This window comes from Balearica regulorum, chromosome 2 (genome assembly GCF_011004875.1).
Source record: "Balearica regulorum gibbericeps isolate bBalReg1 chromosome 2, bBalReg1.pri, whole genome shotgun sequence".
Classification (NCBI taxonomy): domain Eukaryota; kingdom Metazoa; phylum Chordata; class Aves; order Gruiformes; family Gruidae; genus Balearica; species Balearica regulorum.
The window spans coordinates 92,783,042-92,800,948 of record NC_046185.1 but is presented as its reverse complement, the minus strand read 5'-3'; the positions used below and the strand labels follow the sequence as shown (position 1 = coordinate 92,800,948).

The following is a 17,907-nucleotide window of genomic DNA, read 5'->3' as shown; positions in this document are numbered from 1 at the left end:
CCTTTTTAAGAATGACATTTTGGTGGCAAGATCTCTAATAATAGCTGAATAGCTTCATCTTTACAACTTGCAAGTCAAATTTATGACGCCAATTTCCTTGCATAAAAATCTCTTGTGTGCCCAGTCACACAACAGGCTCACAATGTACCTTGTTCTACAATTCAAACACTAAACTTTCCACAACTGAGTAAAATATTTGCATTTTGAGGATCAATGGGGAACTGAGAAATACGACCCCCCCAAAAGAAATTTCCATCAAATAAGGAATTTATGAAGATAAATTTTCAAAGTTACGTAGTTAAAAGCCCTATCAAATAATTATTTACAGAATGTGTGGATAATTTATAGGGATGAAAGGTTTAGAAAGAAACACTTTCAAAAAAGAGACTTCCATAAAGCCTCACTTTTGCAAAAGATGCTGGAAATATTTTGAATACATCAAATGAACATCTGTTTTGCTGAGTAAAAAAATCAGACTTCATAGTTTTAAAGCATCAAATTATTCTAAAGGAAGCCAACTGAAGCGCTCTACAACTCTTCTAGCAAAATTAAATATTTTGGCTTAAAGTCCTGATGAGAGAATTCATGAGCTCTCAATTATCTATCTCAGAATGAAATCATGCTGAAATTCAACTTCACGCAAATGATTGACCAATAAGTCAAATTTTGGCAGCTCAAAGCTTGATGAAAGATTGTGCTTGCAAGAGCTTTGTGTCAGCTGAATGACTGTGATACCAACATTTGACCAATGAGATGTACTAAATGCAATCACCCCAGAACTTCAAAAAGTTTCAAACAAACAAATCCAGAGAGCCTGTTGCATCCAGTGATAACAAGAAAACATGCAAACCCAGCTTTTTTCTTTTATTTTTTTTTTCTCCCACTCCTTTTTCTGGTATGCGCATACAAGAGAAAGAAAACCTGCCAAATGCTTAATCCGTGACAGCAATATTACCGTAAAAAAAACAAAAACCAAAAAACCCAACTGATGAAAGGTACCTTTGTCTGCATGGGACAGGTGAAATACAAACTTTTTGACAAGCCAATATGTGTGCAAACTGGTTAATCTAGTTAAGAATGTAAGATCAGAGGATTTTTCTCAATAGAGCTTGATCTTTAAATAGATTGAAATTTTTAAAAAGTCAAACAAATCACCTTAGTCAGGAAGGCAATCAGTTATCATGTGTACTCCTGTGTTCAGTTATTCAGGAACAGAGGTCTCTCATTGGGAACACAGGAAAGAATTCTAACAAATAGATGGAGAGTTGAGGAACAGAAGAAAAACCTCTCAACCCAATTATTGTAGCCTTTCTATCATGGAAAGGTTTATATTTAATTTTAGTCACAGTTAGGAGTTCCAAATTTCATTGTGGACTGGGAGAGAGCATGGTTTTTTGCCTTTAAAGTAGCAGAAGCAACCACAATGATACCTCCCTTCCCAAATGGAATGGAGAATTAGTAAAAATAATCATTTTACAACACCAAAAACCCAACACCAATAATCAGATCAATCAAAGCAGGAGAAAGGATGGAATAAGCAAGGCAAGATTAAACACGTGCAAAAGCACAGAAAGCGCAGACTGGCTGAGAAGAGACTTCTCAGTAAGCTATGAAGCAGTATTGCAACAGAAGTAATATAATCCAATATTAGAACAAGCATTAGTTATTAGTAAAAACCTGGAAAATACTACGTTGTGGGGACATTAATTTGCCTACCCATTTCCTTCCATTATCATACATTTTGGAAGCATCTTTCATAATTGAGAAGGCAAACATTCTCACATATCTGCCCACAACAGTTCACAACCATCAAAACATACCACAATAATGTGATTGTTGCTTTCGTGGGCCACAAAACAGACATGGAAAATTATGCAACAAGAAGTAAGAAAACAGACTTCCTTTATTCTAAGGAAAAGGTAAGTGAAAATCATGTGCTAAGAAAGAATACAATTAATCCAAGAGAAGAGGTGGAAAGTAACACTACCAAAGTCTTTTTTTTTTTTTTTTAACAAAGCAAGATGCAAGATTTTAATTGCTGAAGTACAACTGCAAAAATAAAAGGGCCTTTAGCGTGAAGATTAAAAAAGAGAACAAACAAGAGATTCTTACTGCTTTATGAGGTACATTGCATCATAAATTATTCCCTAATTCCTCACAGTTTTGGCTTGCATAGATCACTGCTTATCTGAGCTGGCGGGAAACATGCAAAGCAGCTATACCCTGAGGAGAAGAGGGAATCCACCAGTGGACATTAGATGATAAATAGGACAATAAGCTGGCATGATTACAGGCCATGTTGCACATTCCTCTCCAGAGTTTTGATTTGTTATCTAGGGCTGGAGTGGAAAACACACACAGGGAAGGACAGAAGCAGAGGAAGCCAGAGCTGCAGCATCCAAACGACTCCATCAGCCTGCAGCCGGTCACCGAGTCACTCACCTCGTAGCCTTTTTCCAGCAGGAACTCAGCCAAGTACGATCCATCCTGGGAAGAGTAAGATATAGGAAAATGTTAGAAACACAGTGAATGGGCCTGGGAGATTTATACTGGTTAAGGTCTCAAAAAAAGGGAAGAAAAAAAAATTTTGCAGTGAGTTGAGTTGGTAACAAGCATATACTTTGATTTCTCCAGATTTATACACTGACCTAAAAATACTATAAATGCTTTTTTTGGTTAATTTTAGATTAAAGAGGAGTATATATTAAGCTAACTTGCTTACAAATACTGGTTGGTTGAGAACTCCCATCTCTTGAATCTCTTCCCAAGATCTATTATAAAGTGCCTGGGGAACGTCTTTCCAAAATATCCTAACCACAATTATTGAATTTGAACTATTTTGGAGATAGGGAAGGAAAAAGATTCTAGAGAAATTGGTGCAAGCTTGGCATACTCTGCAAACCGACATGCCTCCGTAGCACGGTGTCACAGTCGCGTCTCCCCTGCACGCACACTCCTTCCACAAGCCTTTTGAAGGCAGCAATAATTCTACCTGCCTCACCAACTGAGTTTTCAAAAACATCACTAGCACACCCTATATCTATACTACAGAATACCAGCCATTTTCACATTTTATATATCATTGAGGGTTGAGAGTTTGGGTTGTTTTGGTTTGGGTTTTGTTGTGCATGGTTTTTTTTCTTTTCTTCCTTTTAAATCCTTGTCAAACTTAAACTAAACTCCCCAAAAGCAAATACTTCAAAACACATGCTACCACATGTTTTCCTGAAATAAGATGATTTTCCTGGCATTGCTATTGCCAGGATTACCAAATACAATAAGCCATATTATCCTTATAAATATGTATGCACCATCACAAACCCAGCAACGTTTACCCCTCCAGAAGAGCGCTCACTAACCAATCCAGAGAAAAGCACCTATGCCCAAAGAGTCTGTGTCTTTTCACTGACTTTTTGAACTAGTTGTTCCTTTGATATGGGAGAGTATATATAATTGACTTGCTACAGAAAGCCAATAAAAACATGAGATGCCACCTATGCTTACATGTTTTAACTGTATTATGTGGATCTGCTCTGCTGTAATCACGGCCAGAGACATTTAAGTGCAAAACTAAACAGATATTTCTCTGGTCCTCTTTTTAAAAGCATGTTTCTCCAGAGAAAAACCTCTCTCACCTCAGATTAAATGAACTTCTCATCTCATAAACAGCCTAAGGAGAATAACATACTGAAGTAAGAAATTTGAGATGCACTAGGAGGCCCTAAAGCAGCAGGGTTGCCAGTGGAGGCTGCTTATTGCACTGATGGCAATATCATGCATAAGGCCATGCAAAATGGCACGGTGCAGTGTACAAGGGGCATGTTGCTGTATGTTTAAAACCACAACATTAAAATAATTAATGACTTTAAGGTATAAGTGTTTCATAAAGTCTTACAGTCTAAAAGAGCTTTAAACCAAAAAAGTCTCAGCTTACACATACTTCTCGCGCTGTGTGTGTGTGTGTGTGCTCACGCAAATTTTCACTGCCCGCAACCCAGCAGCCATCAGTCTATGACTGATGGTTGATCTGGAACATGACAAACCACGTATACCATGGCATCACTGGTACATTACATGTACATCATAAAAACAAGACCCCACTGAAGGGAGAAATATTCAAAGAATATGCCAATGGCAACTCCGGAGAGACGTGGGGGCAAGGGTGGGACAACTACCTTTAATGTAGTTGTCTTTTTCATTGGTAATTTCCCCAGGATTTAGCAGAGGTGGCTCACAGTGAAGACGGCTTCTTAATTGCCCTTGGTTGCTTAGTCCACCAAAAATAAATAAATACATAAAATAAAAAGGAGGTGAAAGTAGGAGATCCAGAGAGTGTAAAGGAGATGAAAAAAGAAAAGCTGTGATTACTTAGGAAGCTGATGGGAAACAGACTTGACTAGGATTGAACCCTGTCAATAAGGTCTTGTTCTTCTCACCCAGGCCATTGCTCAATGTTTCCAGTCGCCCTGGAACATTTTGAACCAGCAGTGGCACTCGCTTCCTCTGCGCTTCCTTTCCAGGTCTATCGAGTGATAGGGCAGAGCTTTACAATGAGTGGGAAACAGGCAGCAAGCGTGAAAGCTACTGGTTTCTGGCTCTAGCACAGCACAGCTCATTCACTGCCTGGTAAATCGCACACAATGCGGATTCGTGCTGTCCTGCACTGCGATACTGTATCACGCACGGCCCCCAGGTTTCACATTTCCCTTCCTTTTCTTTTCGGTACAGCCGCTGTCAATGTGAACGGCAATCAGAACAGCGATCAAAGTGTTTAAGAGTTTGCTACTTGTAAGATTAGTACAATTTCCATCTTTCCCTAATGTGGTCAAGGAGTAATATTAAGGAGCTCTATTAAGCAATTGAAACTTTTATCCATAGGAGATCACATTTCGTATATAAATTCTATTATCAAAGCTATTGATTTCCATTTATACTACAAACAGAGCTTTCAAGATTCAGGAATCACTAAACCAGGAAAGGAATATTAGAGGAACTAGGTGTTTAGCAACAAATCTCAATTTTTGTTAGGGTTAGCAGATTTTGCTTTGAGCCACATGCTGCCATCCTTTGTTTGCATCTGAGTAGGAATGGACCAGCATGAAGTGCATGACTTGGTCTGATCCATGAAGTTGGGGACTGATGGACAGGGTCTTCTCTTTTGTAAGAAATGCTTATAGTCACCTTGATCCTACTTCCCCGAGTATTTTTACCCCAACACTATCAGTCTAAATCATTAATACCAGGGAGAAAAAAAAACCAACAACAAAACACCCCGACAACAATACCAGCTTAGGTGGCAGTGAGCACATGCAACCAGCAAGGCATTAGTATACCCAGAGCCCAGTGTGATCATTGAGGTAGCTACAGGTACCCTACTCCCCAAAGTCAACCACAAAACCAAGATGAAAACCCACAGTCTATACAGATTTGAGTCTTGGTTACTGCATTCCCTCCACTGGGGAATATGCTATTTTACTTTAGAAGTGTTATCACATTTGAGAGTTTACTTTTGCTAGTGTAAAGTATCCAGGTATTGCTATTCAGTTTATAATAAATCAACAAAGGCTCAGAAGACACAAGTAGGTCCCTTTGCAGCCAAAACATCAGTCTTAAAATAAAATAGCCTACAAACTGCCTTTAAGTAGTATTGCAATGAGACCTGGCTCTGTGCAGATATGTCAGACCAGCTTGAACAGTCAAAACAGTTTAACTAGACCGATTAAATAAATCACTTAAAACAGTTCCTCATCAGGACACACTGACATATCAGACTTGAAGAATCAGTATGCTGTCTTCAGCCAAATAGTAGTTTGAAAGCACATACAAAGAATGATACTTCAGCTGGCTTCCAAGACATAGCAGCAGGTTTCCAACTGCAGCTGCCTTACAACACGTCTGTAAAACTCTCAGATAAAAGAAAACACTCATATAAACTAGAGCAAGATGACTTTAGGATGCAGTATTTTATATTTAATACAGTAGTTAATGTCAAGAACTTTTGTAAGCTTTGATACGCTATCAAAGAAAACCTTTTCCAATGGAGTGAAGAAATTGAGACATAAACAAGAGTTATGACACTGCTTTGCAAACAAACATCTAGAATGAAAAAAATATCAAGTTTGACTTGATCCATGAGCAAAGAATAGGATAATTTATACGGAAAACTGAAAACAAGTGGAAGTAAATAACCTGTTAACAATCCAAATTTCCTTCATTTTGCACTGTTCCACACAGAGAAATTCAATTTACAATGGACTCATTTTGGATTTATATTGACATGCTTATAGAAGGCTGTAAAAGCAGCCTGTAAAAGGCATCTTCATCCTCTTCCTTTGATATGGCCAGCTCCAACATCCTTCTGCAGAGCTCCTGGATTCAAGAACTAGATTACGTCCTACCTGAGCATTTGTAATCTAGAGAAGGGAATTCCCCCTTCCCCACAGCTCCTCTCTGCTAATAAAGAGAAGTGGAAGAAAGTACTAGATGGATGAAGAAACAAGGGAAAAGAGACCAAGAGAAGGAGGAATAGGGTTCTTTTTATTACTATTCCTAGAACTCCAGGAGAAGTATATGAAGTGCTTTTTCAGAAGGAGGGATAAGGAATTAAAAACCTGAGACAAGCAGTGCAAGTGTATTATGACCGTAGCACAGAGGAAAAAGGGCCTAGTATAAACATTTAAGAAACATCCTCAGAGTATGGTGGTAAAAATGACATTCCCTACAAACTTGCAGTGTTAGGAAATCCCAAAGCCATGCAAAGGATTGTGAGAAATCCCGCTGCAAGATCACTAGAGAAACTGTCCACCAACAGCTCAGCTCTCTACTTCTTTCTGAAACAACGGAGCTGCTAATGTCAACCAGAACTCCCAAACCTGGCTCCCAGCCACAAGTGACACAGGTGCTCGAAAAGCACCTCTTGATCGGATAACGCAGCAGGGAAGAGAGACTAACTGCTGTGCCATCTCCCTTGCTCCTCATGCCTGCCCACTTGCAAATGGATTAGCAATAAAGCCTGAGAACATAAAAATGCAACACACCCACTGTCAGATGCACTGTTGGAGGGAGGTGTTGGGGTTTTGATGTTTCTACGATGGGTGCGTATGATGAAATATCTGTCCATTTTTGCTACATGCTTACGGTTGTAGTCTGTACTTCTGTGTCACAAATACAAGTTTTCAGACTTCATTGTTCCTTTGGAAAGACGTGCCATAATTTTCCACACCTCACGTGAAAAACTAAAGGTGGTTATACTTATAAAATTCAAAATTGATTAAGGCTAGTGCCGTGCCCTTAGGAATAACACTCCAAAGGTGAGCTGATGGAAGTTCAAACCGTCAGTTATCAAGGTCATTTGTAGCAGTTCTAAATTCCTTTTGAACTACATACTATTGCTGTGCTCTGCTGAAGTTAAATTTTGGTAGGTTCAATTAATCTGTTTGGGGGATGGTGCGTGGAGAGAAGCAGCACACACTCAGCCATAGGACATCACTTTTATTTCTTAAAGGGATCTTTCTACAGTAATACCACCAACAATGCACTGTCACCATTTTCATTTAGCCTTGTTTGAATGAATAATCTCTGCTTCCATTAAAATATGCGGAACCAGTGCCACTAGTAGCCTTGAACAATGAACTGTTGTTTTATCAAATTTTAAACTTTTGGATATCTATAAGCTAATGCTATTTCAGTGACTTAAGCTGGAGTATGGTGACAGATTATTTGGAGCAGGGAACACACACCACTCTAAAGCAACATCTAAATGGTATTAATAACAATCCATAATAACCACCATTCATTTCTTTGTAGCACTCCAAAACAGCCTTCAGTCAAAAAAAAAAAAAAAAAAAAAAAATCCAGAGAGTAACACAGTGTAATGTTATTTTTGCTGAAAAATGCATACTTCTAATAATTTCCAATGATTTACGCAGGAAATTGGTAATTTTTTGCAGCTACTATAAACAGAACAGTGCTGCACTTTGTCTCAAGTCTTCAAGGCAATACTCAAAGTAAAGCATTAAAGTGTTCATAAAAAATCCTCCATACTGAAAAAGGAAGAATTATGAACTCTGAAGTATTTAACTGATTTATTAAGGCTGCCACCCTCCAAATGCAGTAGTTATTTTGCTATTCTGATTTGTATTCTGGCCAAGTAAGAATAGAAAACAAGTATCCTTTTGTTCCTGCAGTCAAAAAAGTCAAAAAGCAATAAGTGTTAAAAAAAAAATATTTCTTTGTTTAAAAACATTCCCCACTTAATTGAAGGGGTTTTGTAATGCGTTAACTGCAGTATAACAAAAAAAATTAAGCAGGAGGAAAAGTTATCATTAGCAACAACAATAAAAAATTTTAATTACATTACTCTGTCCTTTTTCAATTAAGAGTTGTTTAACAGCAAAAGAAAAGCAAAGTTGCTTTGGAAAAGTGAATCACCCTGTTATTTCCTAGTCTGAGCTCCATCTGACCTCACACACTATTCCACTGGTAAACTATTAAGTTATATTAAGAGCTGCAACCGCAGTTACGGACAACAGCAACAAGTTTTTCTTCCTTCCTCCCTCCAGTTATCCAAAAAAACATTATTCACATCATCAATATTTACAGCTATTCTACCGTGAACCCCAGCATGGACACTCTGTCTAAAGAACAAACCACTGCACCACTCTAAAGACGATACGAATAGGATAATCATCTGAAATTCAAATTTGCTCCTTACGATTAGGAGAGGTAACCAGTTACGAGTTTTGGTTTAATTTAAGCCAACAACAGTAAGATATGTCAGTGCAATGCTGCTGATTTTTTTTTTTTTTTTAAAGTGTTGATATTTTAAAATATACTATCTTCAGTCTAAAACACATATGATATTCTACAATAATCTACAAGACAAAAAAACCCAACATCTCAGCTTGGGAAAAACAAGTGACACCATCAAACTGAGTATACTAAGTTGTTTTGGTTTTTTTTTCCCTGATTGCAGGAACCTGTGACACTTAATGTGTTATTTCCAAATACACTTACCACAAATTTCCCAGTGACAACAGCCAGGTTCTTGACAGCTTTTTAGGAGAAATTAAAAATCATGCCCCTAACTCTCAGGCTGTGTACTAAAACATTCAGATATTCAAAATAACTACTAGTTTTTCAGACGCGTTCAAAGAACTATTTTTATAAAAAGGAAACGTATCAGTAGAAAGCCTTTTGTAGATTTTAAAGAACAAGTTTTTTCTGAATGCATGTTTATAAGCCATAATACACTACTTTTTTCTTCAAATATGAATGTCTGCAGTATACCAAAATAAAACAAACCAGTTATAAACTCTGAATTTGAGAGAAACCTATCTATATTTTCCTGTCTCACTAGTGAAACCACAGGGATCGGAAGAATGTGTCTATAAACATGGCAATGGAAATCCTATGGACAACAGTCCACAAGAAAATTAAAGCCTCTACTTAGAGAGTTTGTAATGGGAAATCCATAACAGTTTTTAACAGCCACAAGATGATTGTTTTGCCCATCCCTATTTCCTCCCGCTTTCAAAAAAGCTACTGGTATCAGATGGTCTTTCACCTTTCCGAAAGAGTAACAGCAGCTCCAATCAGCGGCAGCTATCGGCATTTCGGACATGCCCATCCTCAGCACTCAGAGTTACCCATCAGCCCCCTTAGGTGACTACGGGTGCTGCAGCTGACCCAGGAGGAAAACCCCTCAATCTGCAGCAAATGCAAACTAACCCCAGACACTACCCAGTGGAAACCCAAACACGCAGAACCTCGTTGCACAGAGCAACGAAACCAGGAAACCCGGGGACTAAGCTACCTCAAAAAGGTAATGCTGACCTCAAAATTTGAAAGTTCAGAGTTGTCACAGTAACAAACCATAAAGCCCAGAAATGGTTTTGGAAGAAATGGTGTCTGTTATGTTTAAAACAGATGAGTTTTGTGAAGTGAGACAGGGAGGAAAATATGAAATCTTAGCATGCCATCTTTACCTTTAACATCCTACAGAGGAAAATCAAAACCAGAGCAGCAACATGGCCATCGCTGTAACTGGGGAGGCCACCTGAACTTATAACCATAGCTCAACACACATCCTACCAGAAATAATGGTCTCACCTCACTCCCAGAACTACATGTAAATTTTTTTTTGCTGCAGGAGCCTACCACAGCTGCTGAGATTAAAGCTGCTTTCACCACTGTAGCGCCAGCCTCTCACACTGATGCTCGGCAGGCTTTCTACCACTGCTGCTCACTGCCTGAGTTTATGTTACTTTAAGTTTAGGCCAAGACATTGTTTCCTAACAGGGTGCAAGGTCAGTTATTTGAGAGAAACCAAAATAAACATCCCACTTGCTATCTTGTTTGCATGAGACCAAAGCCCAGCGAAGGAGAGGTAAATGAGTGTAGACAGGGGAAAAAGGTTTTTAATTCATTCTTCTGTACTCAGCTTTACATATGGATGTAGCAATTTAGTCTGGAATATGATTTATTTACAGAGAAACACAAGACCAGAAAGAAAACATGTTCCAATCGGAGTACAAAAGAAATGCACAGTAAGACAACTTTTATTTTCTTAAATGTCTGCACGGTTAGAAATTTGAAAATGCAGTCAGGAATGCTTGATCGGTATGTCGGAGCTGTAACAGCTCTCAGTCTTGCAACATTTGTTTGGGTGGAAGAAAAGCACTGATCCTGCAAAGATGTGGCCTGCAAGTCACGGGAGCAACCTTGCTGTTCCCCGGACATTGGAAGTCCTAGGACAAGACACCTTGTGCTGCAATTGGTCATCACTCTTAGGTCTTGCCTCTCCCAGTTAGCATGGTGGGAGCCCAGTTTTTACTGGTCTGGCATCTAGTGAAGCACAAATAGATTTTTCAGGAACTCTGCTTGTTTATACGATTCCCACCTTTTCATTTCAAGGTTCTCACACTTACCAATTTTCAATAATAGAGGTCTTTAAAAGGTGGCCCCCAACACTTTCCCCGTAGTTGTGAATATTCAGAGCGGCCAAGAGACCAGCAAGCCTAAGTGTGATCATCACCATCCTGGAGCTCCAGGCAGCTCGGATTTCACTTTACACCAGGAAGGTATACTATAAGAATAATTAAAAAACTCCTAAAACCCCCTAGCACAGCAATAAACTTCCTCATACTTTTGCAATGGAATAGAAAAGGAAATAACCAATTGACGTTTCAAAACAAATAAGAAAAACCCACAGAAATCCCAAAGCTAAACTCTTGTGAACAACTATCAATATTTGGACCAAAATGTTACATTTTAAATTAACATTTGGCTATTTGTATCATCTTTTCTTCAGGAGAAACTGAAGAAACAGTAGAGAAATGTGACAGGAGAGCTCTTAAGAGTTGTTCCCTGATGTTCGCTCTACACACATACTCTTCTTCCCCATAACAGGGGTATGTTACCTATTTTGAGTACTGAATACATAAAGCTACACTTCATTAAAAAAAAACCCAAACCAAAAAGAGACAGGAATCTTAAGACGGGTTATTCTTATGCCTTCCAAAATATTGTCCCCCCAAAAGAATCTAGAGAAACAGTTAGCGAAGACAAAGCCACACCATCTACAAAAGTTTGAATACAATGCTTTTAACCAGTTTTTCCAAAGATAGTACTTGCCACATTCCCATGCTTTGCAACACGTTTTTATCACCACTAGAAGCAGCTTTACATTTTGTTCAATATTTATGCTTCAAAAGTAGTCGTTGTTTGTTTTGGTTGTTTGGGTTTTGGTTTTTGTTTTTGTTTTTTTACACTCTAGGATTTATTTTTTTTTTTAAATACACAATATATGTTCTACAGTATAATTGTAAATAAATTAAATACATGGACTCTGTGGTAAAACTTAATTGAATGAACAGAACTATTAATTCAGATGGTGCCTACCTTCCTCTGTAAGCAAAACCAACTGTTAGCAAAGATGCTTAACTATATAAAGGCACTCCTGCAAAACATTAAAGTATAGATTGATTGAAATTAGACATTAGACCTGATACCTCTGTTCCACGTAGCCGCTCTCACTAATCAAGCGCTCGGATGCCACATGGACCGAGCTTCCTGGTGGCGAGAAGCCGAGCAGGATAAGGGTTATCTAAGCGATAGCAAAAGGATGCAGTGTTTTTTCAGAGAAGGCTGCAGAAGATCGTCCTTATATTTACAGATACTGTACAATGCCTTGTGTACCCAACTTCACAGCTTTCCCTTGTCAGCTCTGAAAGGAGGAAAAAAAAAAACCCACTCGGTTTCATTAATTGCCAAGGTTCTTGTCTAAGGGGAACTAGAAAAGGAAAGCCAGCAAATCACATTTGCTTATCCTATCTGTCAGGAACAGGATTTGGAATAGACAAGTGCTTCAAAACCGCCAGCAAAAAACCCATTCCTTCAATTCATACAGTATTACAAATCACCTGCAGTTTGAGTTAGCAATAACCCCAAGCGCAGTTATCAAAAGAATTCTTTCAGCTAGCTAGCTTTCATGAACAGCTTCCTAATTAAGATTAGGACAGAGCTATATCAAGGTAAAGCAACTGTACAGTTTAAATATTTCCACAGCATTTTTGTTCCAATTAATTATGCAGTTTTGCATAGATCTCTGAAAACAGAACTATTTAAAACTTCCATAAAGAAGCCTTTAAGAAGCATCAAAACAAGTTACTTTAAAGAGCTTGTCACAAACATTTCTTACTTTAACTTCTTTCATTTGCTGTTCCACAAAACCTGAAACTAGTTAAATTTAACTGACTTTACAAGCTGAGGAGAGACTGAGTACACAGGACACATTTTAGTCATTTTTGTCTGTATTCGTAGTAATTTCCTCTAATCTTAAGGTTTCTTTGCAGTTCACTTGAATCGCTTTGTGCCCTAGGAACTACAGGAATTACTAAGGAAACCTCCCTGTCTCACTTTGCAAACTGTCCTGTTACATTTATTCCTGGTTACGTTAATAACAGCCTACCAAAGTGTTAGTGACACTTTGACACTTTGAACAACGACACCGTGTCATAATGTCACTTGTTTAAAATTCATAAATTCTTTAAATTTAATTGCCAGGGGACATGGGGGTAGACTAACTGAACAAACACAGCAGTTTTTGCAAAAAGGCAGATGTGAAAATAATATTTTCTTTTAATTACAAACATCACGGGCACTTAAAAATGGCAACATCCTATCTTTTTTAAGAAACACTTAAAATTTCCATAGGAGGCACAGGAAGAGAACTCTTGATTTTATTAAACATCAAATATAAACATAACAGCGAAGTGGGAGAAGGCCTCATTTGCAGAAACATGGGGGCTCAAAACAGCCCTTTTCCTTTGAGCAATACGCTAAGTCCCCTTGGAGAAAATTATCAGATATGTGTATCCAAAAGCAGATCCTAAAATGAAGTGCACAGGTCCTCCCTTTAATGCTATTAAGAATTACAGATTAATACTGCCATGCAACTGCCTGTTTGGAATAGTCTTCATGCTTCATGCTTGCAGGTTCCCCTGCCATCTGGCTTTTGCCCGGGCTGAGCCAACACCTCCGGCAAATAAGGACAACAGATAGAAGTCAAGAAATTGCACCTTATACCTTATGAATCTTCTTCAATACTTACGCATTGAATCAATACACTATGCTCAAAGTGGACAGAAAAAGGAAGTTTCCATCCTGAACTACATGACACATGGAAAGCTAATTTGAGCAGCCCTTAAGGAGTTCTTCATCACAGCATCAACTAAGCTACTTGGCATCAAACCATCTGTCTTCTCCCTCTGCCTCATTCCGAGAAGCGGCATCATTCATTTTCCTCCCATCTTCCCCCTTGAAGGTTACCCATTATTTAGAAAGCTTGAAGAGACATCATAACAGCACTTATTTAGGTACCAGATTATATGACCTGTGCCCTGATCAAACTATACTACACGGTACCCTTTAGATGAGCATCGTTACTCTTTAGGGGCTGATTGTTTTCATTTAGGGCATCTGGAAATACATGGAACAATATGTCAAGAGTATCAAGTGAATGTTTTTGTACTAGTGAGCACGCTGACAACCAGTAGGTGTATGCAACCGGACAGCTAACTTAACTACTCTATCCTCACAGAAAACTCTGCTTAAATAATATTGCACCAGCAGGCATTTTGGAGGAAGTTGTTATTGCAACCCATAAAGAAATCTACAACATACTGCTTTAAGATGATGGTAAAACTCCACCTTCGGGACCTAAGGCATCACAGCTACACCCCTTCCCTCCCTCTCGGAGGCCAGTCCACACTGCCTGACTCACAGCACTACATCTCATTCAGAGCTGAGATGAGTACTGCCGTCATCTATACCATCTGCTGTGTATGGATCATCCGTAGACACCGGCAGTCCTCCGGCCACACACATGCTGCTCCCATGGCAGAAGTCCAAATGAAAACCGTGGCTTCGTGTTTGCACATCTTGTTTGTCAATGCTGCTTTGTTTCTCCAAGAACAACGTTGGCAAACTGACAGGCTAGAAGGTGCTGGCTAGCGCAAAGCTGCTCCGACACAGCAGTCGGCCACGTGTTGCAATTCAAGCACTCTGTATCTGGATGAACTGTGATGTGAATATGAACTTTTCTGGACCTTTTAGAAAGTTTGCTTGTTTCTAAAGAGGACAATAGTTCCAGATCCATAGGGAGAATATTTCAGTTTTTCCCCCCAGATATTTCTATTTCACTCAAGACAGTAGTTTACGTGATGTTCAAACTTTGAAGAAAACCTTTCCAGGTATTCTCACGTACTTCTGTAGGGCAATCTCAACCTGGCAAACTAATTTAGCCTTCAAGTGACTGAAGTTTGCATCAGGAGGTAAACAGCAGTGGTCCCAGGGAGGGGGTGAAGTGCAACATAAGAATTTCTCCAAAATTACTGGGATGGGACCAGCAAAGTTTGACCTTGTTACTCTCCTGTTGACATGCAGGAAAGGTAAAATTACCAGTTGCAGTGAAAGTTGTTGTACACATCTATTCAGACAGTGAATGCTATGTTTTCCCACAACTATTGTCACATTTTAATTGTGTTCTGCTGCTTTCCTTAAAATGAAAGTATTTCCCCAAAGGTGTTGGTGCCAAATATCTATTTCCCTATTTTTAATGCATTTCATTCTATGAGGATGCCAAGCTATATTTTTCTCCACGTACCGCTATTTACATACTTATGGTACATGTAAGAAACTTGTATCAAGTCAGTAAAAAAACATTTAATGTTACCTTGTGTAAGAACAGTTTTCTTAGCAGTTCATTCACCTAAAAGCAGTAGCTTGGCACAGCACTGCCTCTTCAACAACATCAGGAATCATTTGGTGCACAAACATTTTATGCATAGGGTCAAATGCACTCCTGATCTATGGCAATTCAATCTTCATTCAAGGACACACAGAAAGAAGTGGATATATTCCTCTTTGGGTCACCCCATAACCTCAACAGCTTAGTTGTTTTATGCTTCATTGATGCAGAATCCAAATGATTGCATAGCAGCATGCTGCTTCCTTCCCCTTTCATGAAAGCTAGTAATTTGTAAACACTCCATTTATATTTAACTTTTCACATCAAATGGGGAGAAATTCACCATGTTGAAACTCAATGGTCCTAATGATGTTTTGTGGAAGCTGGTCAGGAACTGGCAGTCCAGATGTTCATAGGAAAAACAAACAGAACACCAGTATCTTATGCACTAGTTTACAATCTTCTCCACCTCTGAGTATTTATGCTTTCCTAAAGTCTTAGAAGGTAATAACAAGGTCATTAACATTTTTGTAACAGCAAGGTTAATAACATCACTTTGCTTAGGTTTATTTACAGCTTGAGGAAAAATCTAACAAAAATGCGTCCTACAAAGCAGCTGGCTAGACTAGTAGTACAAGATACTAAACCAAATCCTTTCTTCCCTTTTTAATGCACAGCAAGGCTGAGTAAAACAAATTACTCCTGCTGATGCCATGAAGTTAAAAGTGCAAATTGGAAAGTCATTTCCACAATTTTTGTGTCATTCTCCTGAAAAGAACTAAAACTGGGAAGAAGTTGTTGTAACAAGAGGTAAAAATTCAGTTGCACTGTCCCTCTTAGTTTAAAACATGCGAAGAACAGTCCTGTGGGGCCTCGACTTCTGCCTCTGGCATGATTTGTGTTTGATCTCACCTGAGCAACTTAAATTTGCGTTTAAACCTTTTTTTGCCATAAGCATAAGACGAATGATTAAGCATAACATTGCTTATAAAACACCCTCAAATACTATAGCAACGTATGCAAACAGTCCTGAAAGCAGGTATCAGGAATGAAAACTGATTAAAACGTGTATATAAGCACATGTCCCAGCAGAAATTTAGGAAAAACTTACCCTCTTGTTAGAAGAGGAAGAGGGAAGGTTTTTTTAATTGCAGAAATATTAATAAGTGGCACATACAAATATGGCTTTACAGAACAGGAATGAACAAAGTGATGTTAAGATTGCTGGAAACATGGTTGCTGTACCAATACATTTTAAATTAAACAGATTTGCTGAAATCCAGAAGAAAAGCTTCACTGAAAAATGAAGAGGCTTTTAATGTAATATAAGCCTTACCATCCTCTATTGGATCCATTGTCCATGGCTCGTTCAAGGATTATTCAGCTAATTACCCCTTGACAATGTTTTGTGGGACCATTTTTAATGAATTCAATTTTAATAGATGATTTCGCTGGCACTGATATTTTATAGTTAGAGCATGGAAACAAAGACAGACCTACGGGGTAACCGAGTCAGGGAGCAGCACTAAATCAACTGACAGGCTCAGAAGATTGCCTGTCAGCAATCATCACGTACATTGTAGAACAGCTGGCAGGACCTTCCATTGCATCTCATCGCTTCTTTCTCCGGCCTTCTCCTTTATAAAATTATTTCCTCTTGATATCACCAGACACACAATAACTGGGCTAAAAAATTAAGCTTGCTGTCTAAAGCAATCCTCCCACCTCTTTTCTCCATTTGGAGTTCAAGCCTATACAGGAATATTGCAACATTTCTGGAGAGTTTTCATCGTTATTTCTTAAGAGAAGAAGCTTCTTTTTAATGCTATTATGAGCAAATTGACAATACCAATGAATTGGGAATACTTTACTAAAATATACCAGCTAGAATTTATATAGTTCTATTGCTGTATATGCCATTGTACACTACATTTCTTATGGCAGTAAAAATAAATGTAAGGGCCTAGTTTATCACACATAAAAATGCTACAAGTTATTACCAAAAGGGGAGGGGAATAGAGAGAAGTTTCAATTTGCCAGTTGCTGAACAGAAATGCCTTACTTGTAGAATTGTTCTAATTCTCCAAGCTTCAGAGTGTCATATTTTGTGTTCACAGAAAGAGTTGTGTAATACTTTATAGTGAATTATGGGAAAAAATATTATGGTATGAACTATTCAATTTCATTTTACCTTCCATACATTTAATAATTTACAAGAAGAAGGCAACACAAAAGGAGAAAGTTTAGAGTATATTTAAAATTAACATTTCTCTTTTAGATATCTATCCTGAACTGTTCTTAAAATTTCAGACCCATGGACATTCTTCGCAGGACTTTAAAAAGAGAAAGGCTATATAAGGCCAGCCACACATTTCCTGCTTTGGGAAAGAAAATGATCCAAGGTTCTTTAATTCAGTTATGCCTCCCAAAGATAGGATCTGCCGGGGGGTAGGAAACAGCTCAAGAATCCTTCAGAACTCCCAAATTCTAGAACCACAACCAAGTTTTTACTGATCCATGAACTGCAGATGCACAAACACGATCTCTACTACAGAAAATTCTATGTGTGACATAACTACATTAAACACATTTTAATATTTACTGCAACTCAATCAAAAATACTCCCAGTTGCTTGAAGCAGGGGTCTTGTAAGTTAC

The 17,907-nt window shown here is 38.4% G+C and overlaps 1 protein-coding gene across 2 annotated transcripts in view; it reads right to left on the bottom strand.

Annotated features, from left to right (window-relative positions):
* GMDS (GDP-mannose 4,6-dehydratase) overlaps nucleotides 1-17,907 on the bottom strand; it is a 432,191-nt gene that overhangs the window by 357,068 nt on the left and 57,216 nt on the right. Inside the window, exons 1-2 of one of the 2 annotated variants that reach the window (XM_075744932.1) lie at nucleotides 4,176-4,214; nucleotides 2,443-2,487 (exon numbers count right to left, since the gene is read on the bottom strand). In XM_075744932.1, coding sequence (XP_075601047.1) covers nucleotides 2,443-2,487; nucleotides 4,176-4,199 — 69 coding nt within the window. In that variant the 5' untranslated portion in view covers nucleotides 4,200-4,214. Of the gene's footprint in view, nucleotides 1-2,442; nucleotides 2,488-4,175; nucleotides 4,215-17,907 lie in introns of those variants that run through there. The other variant, XM_075744931.1, reaches the window with a different exon arrangement.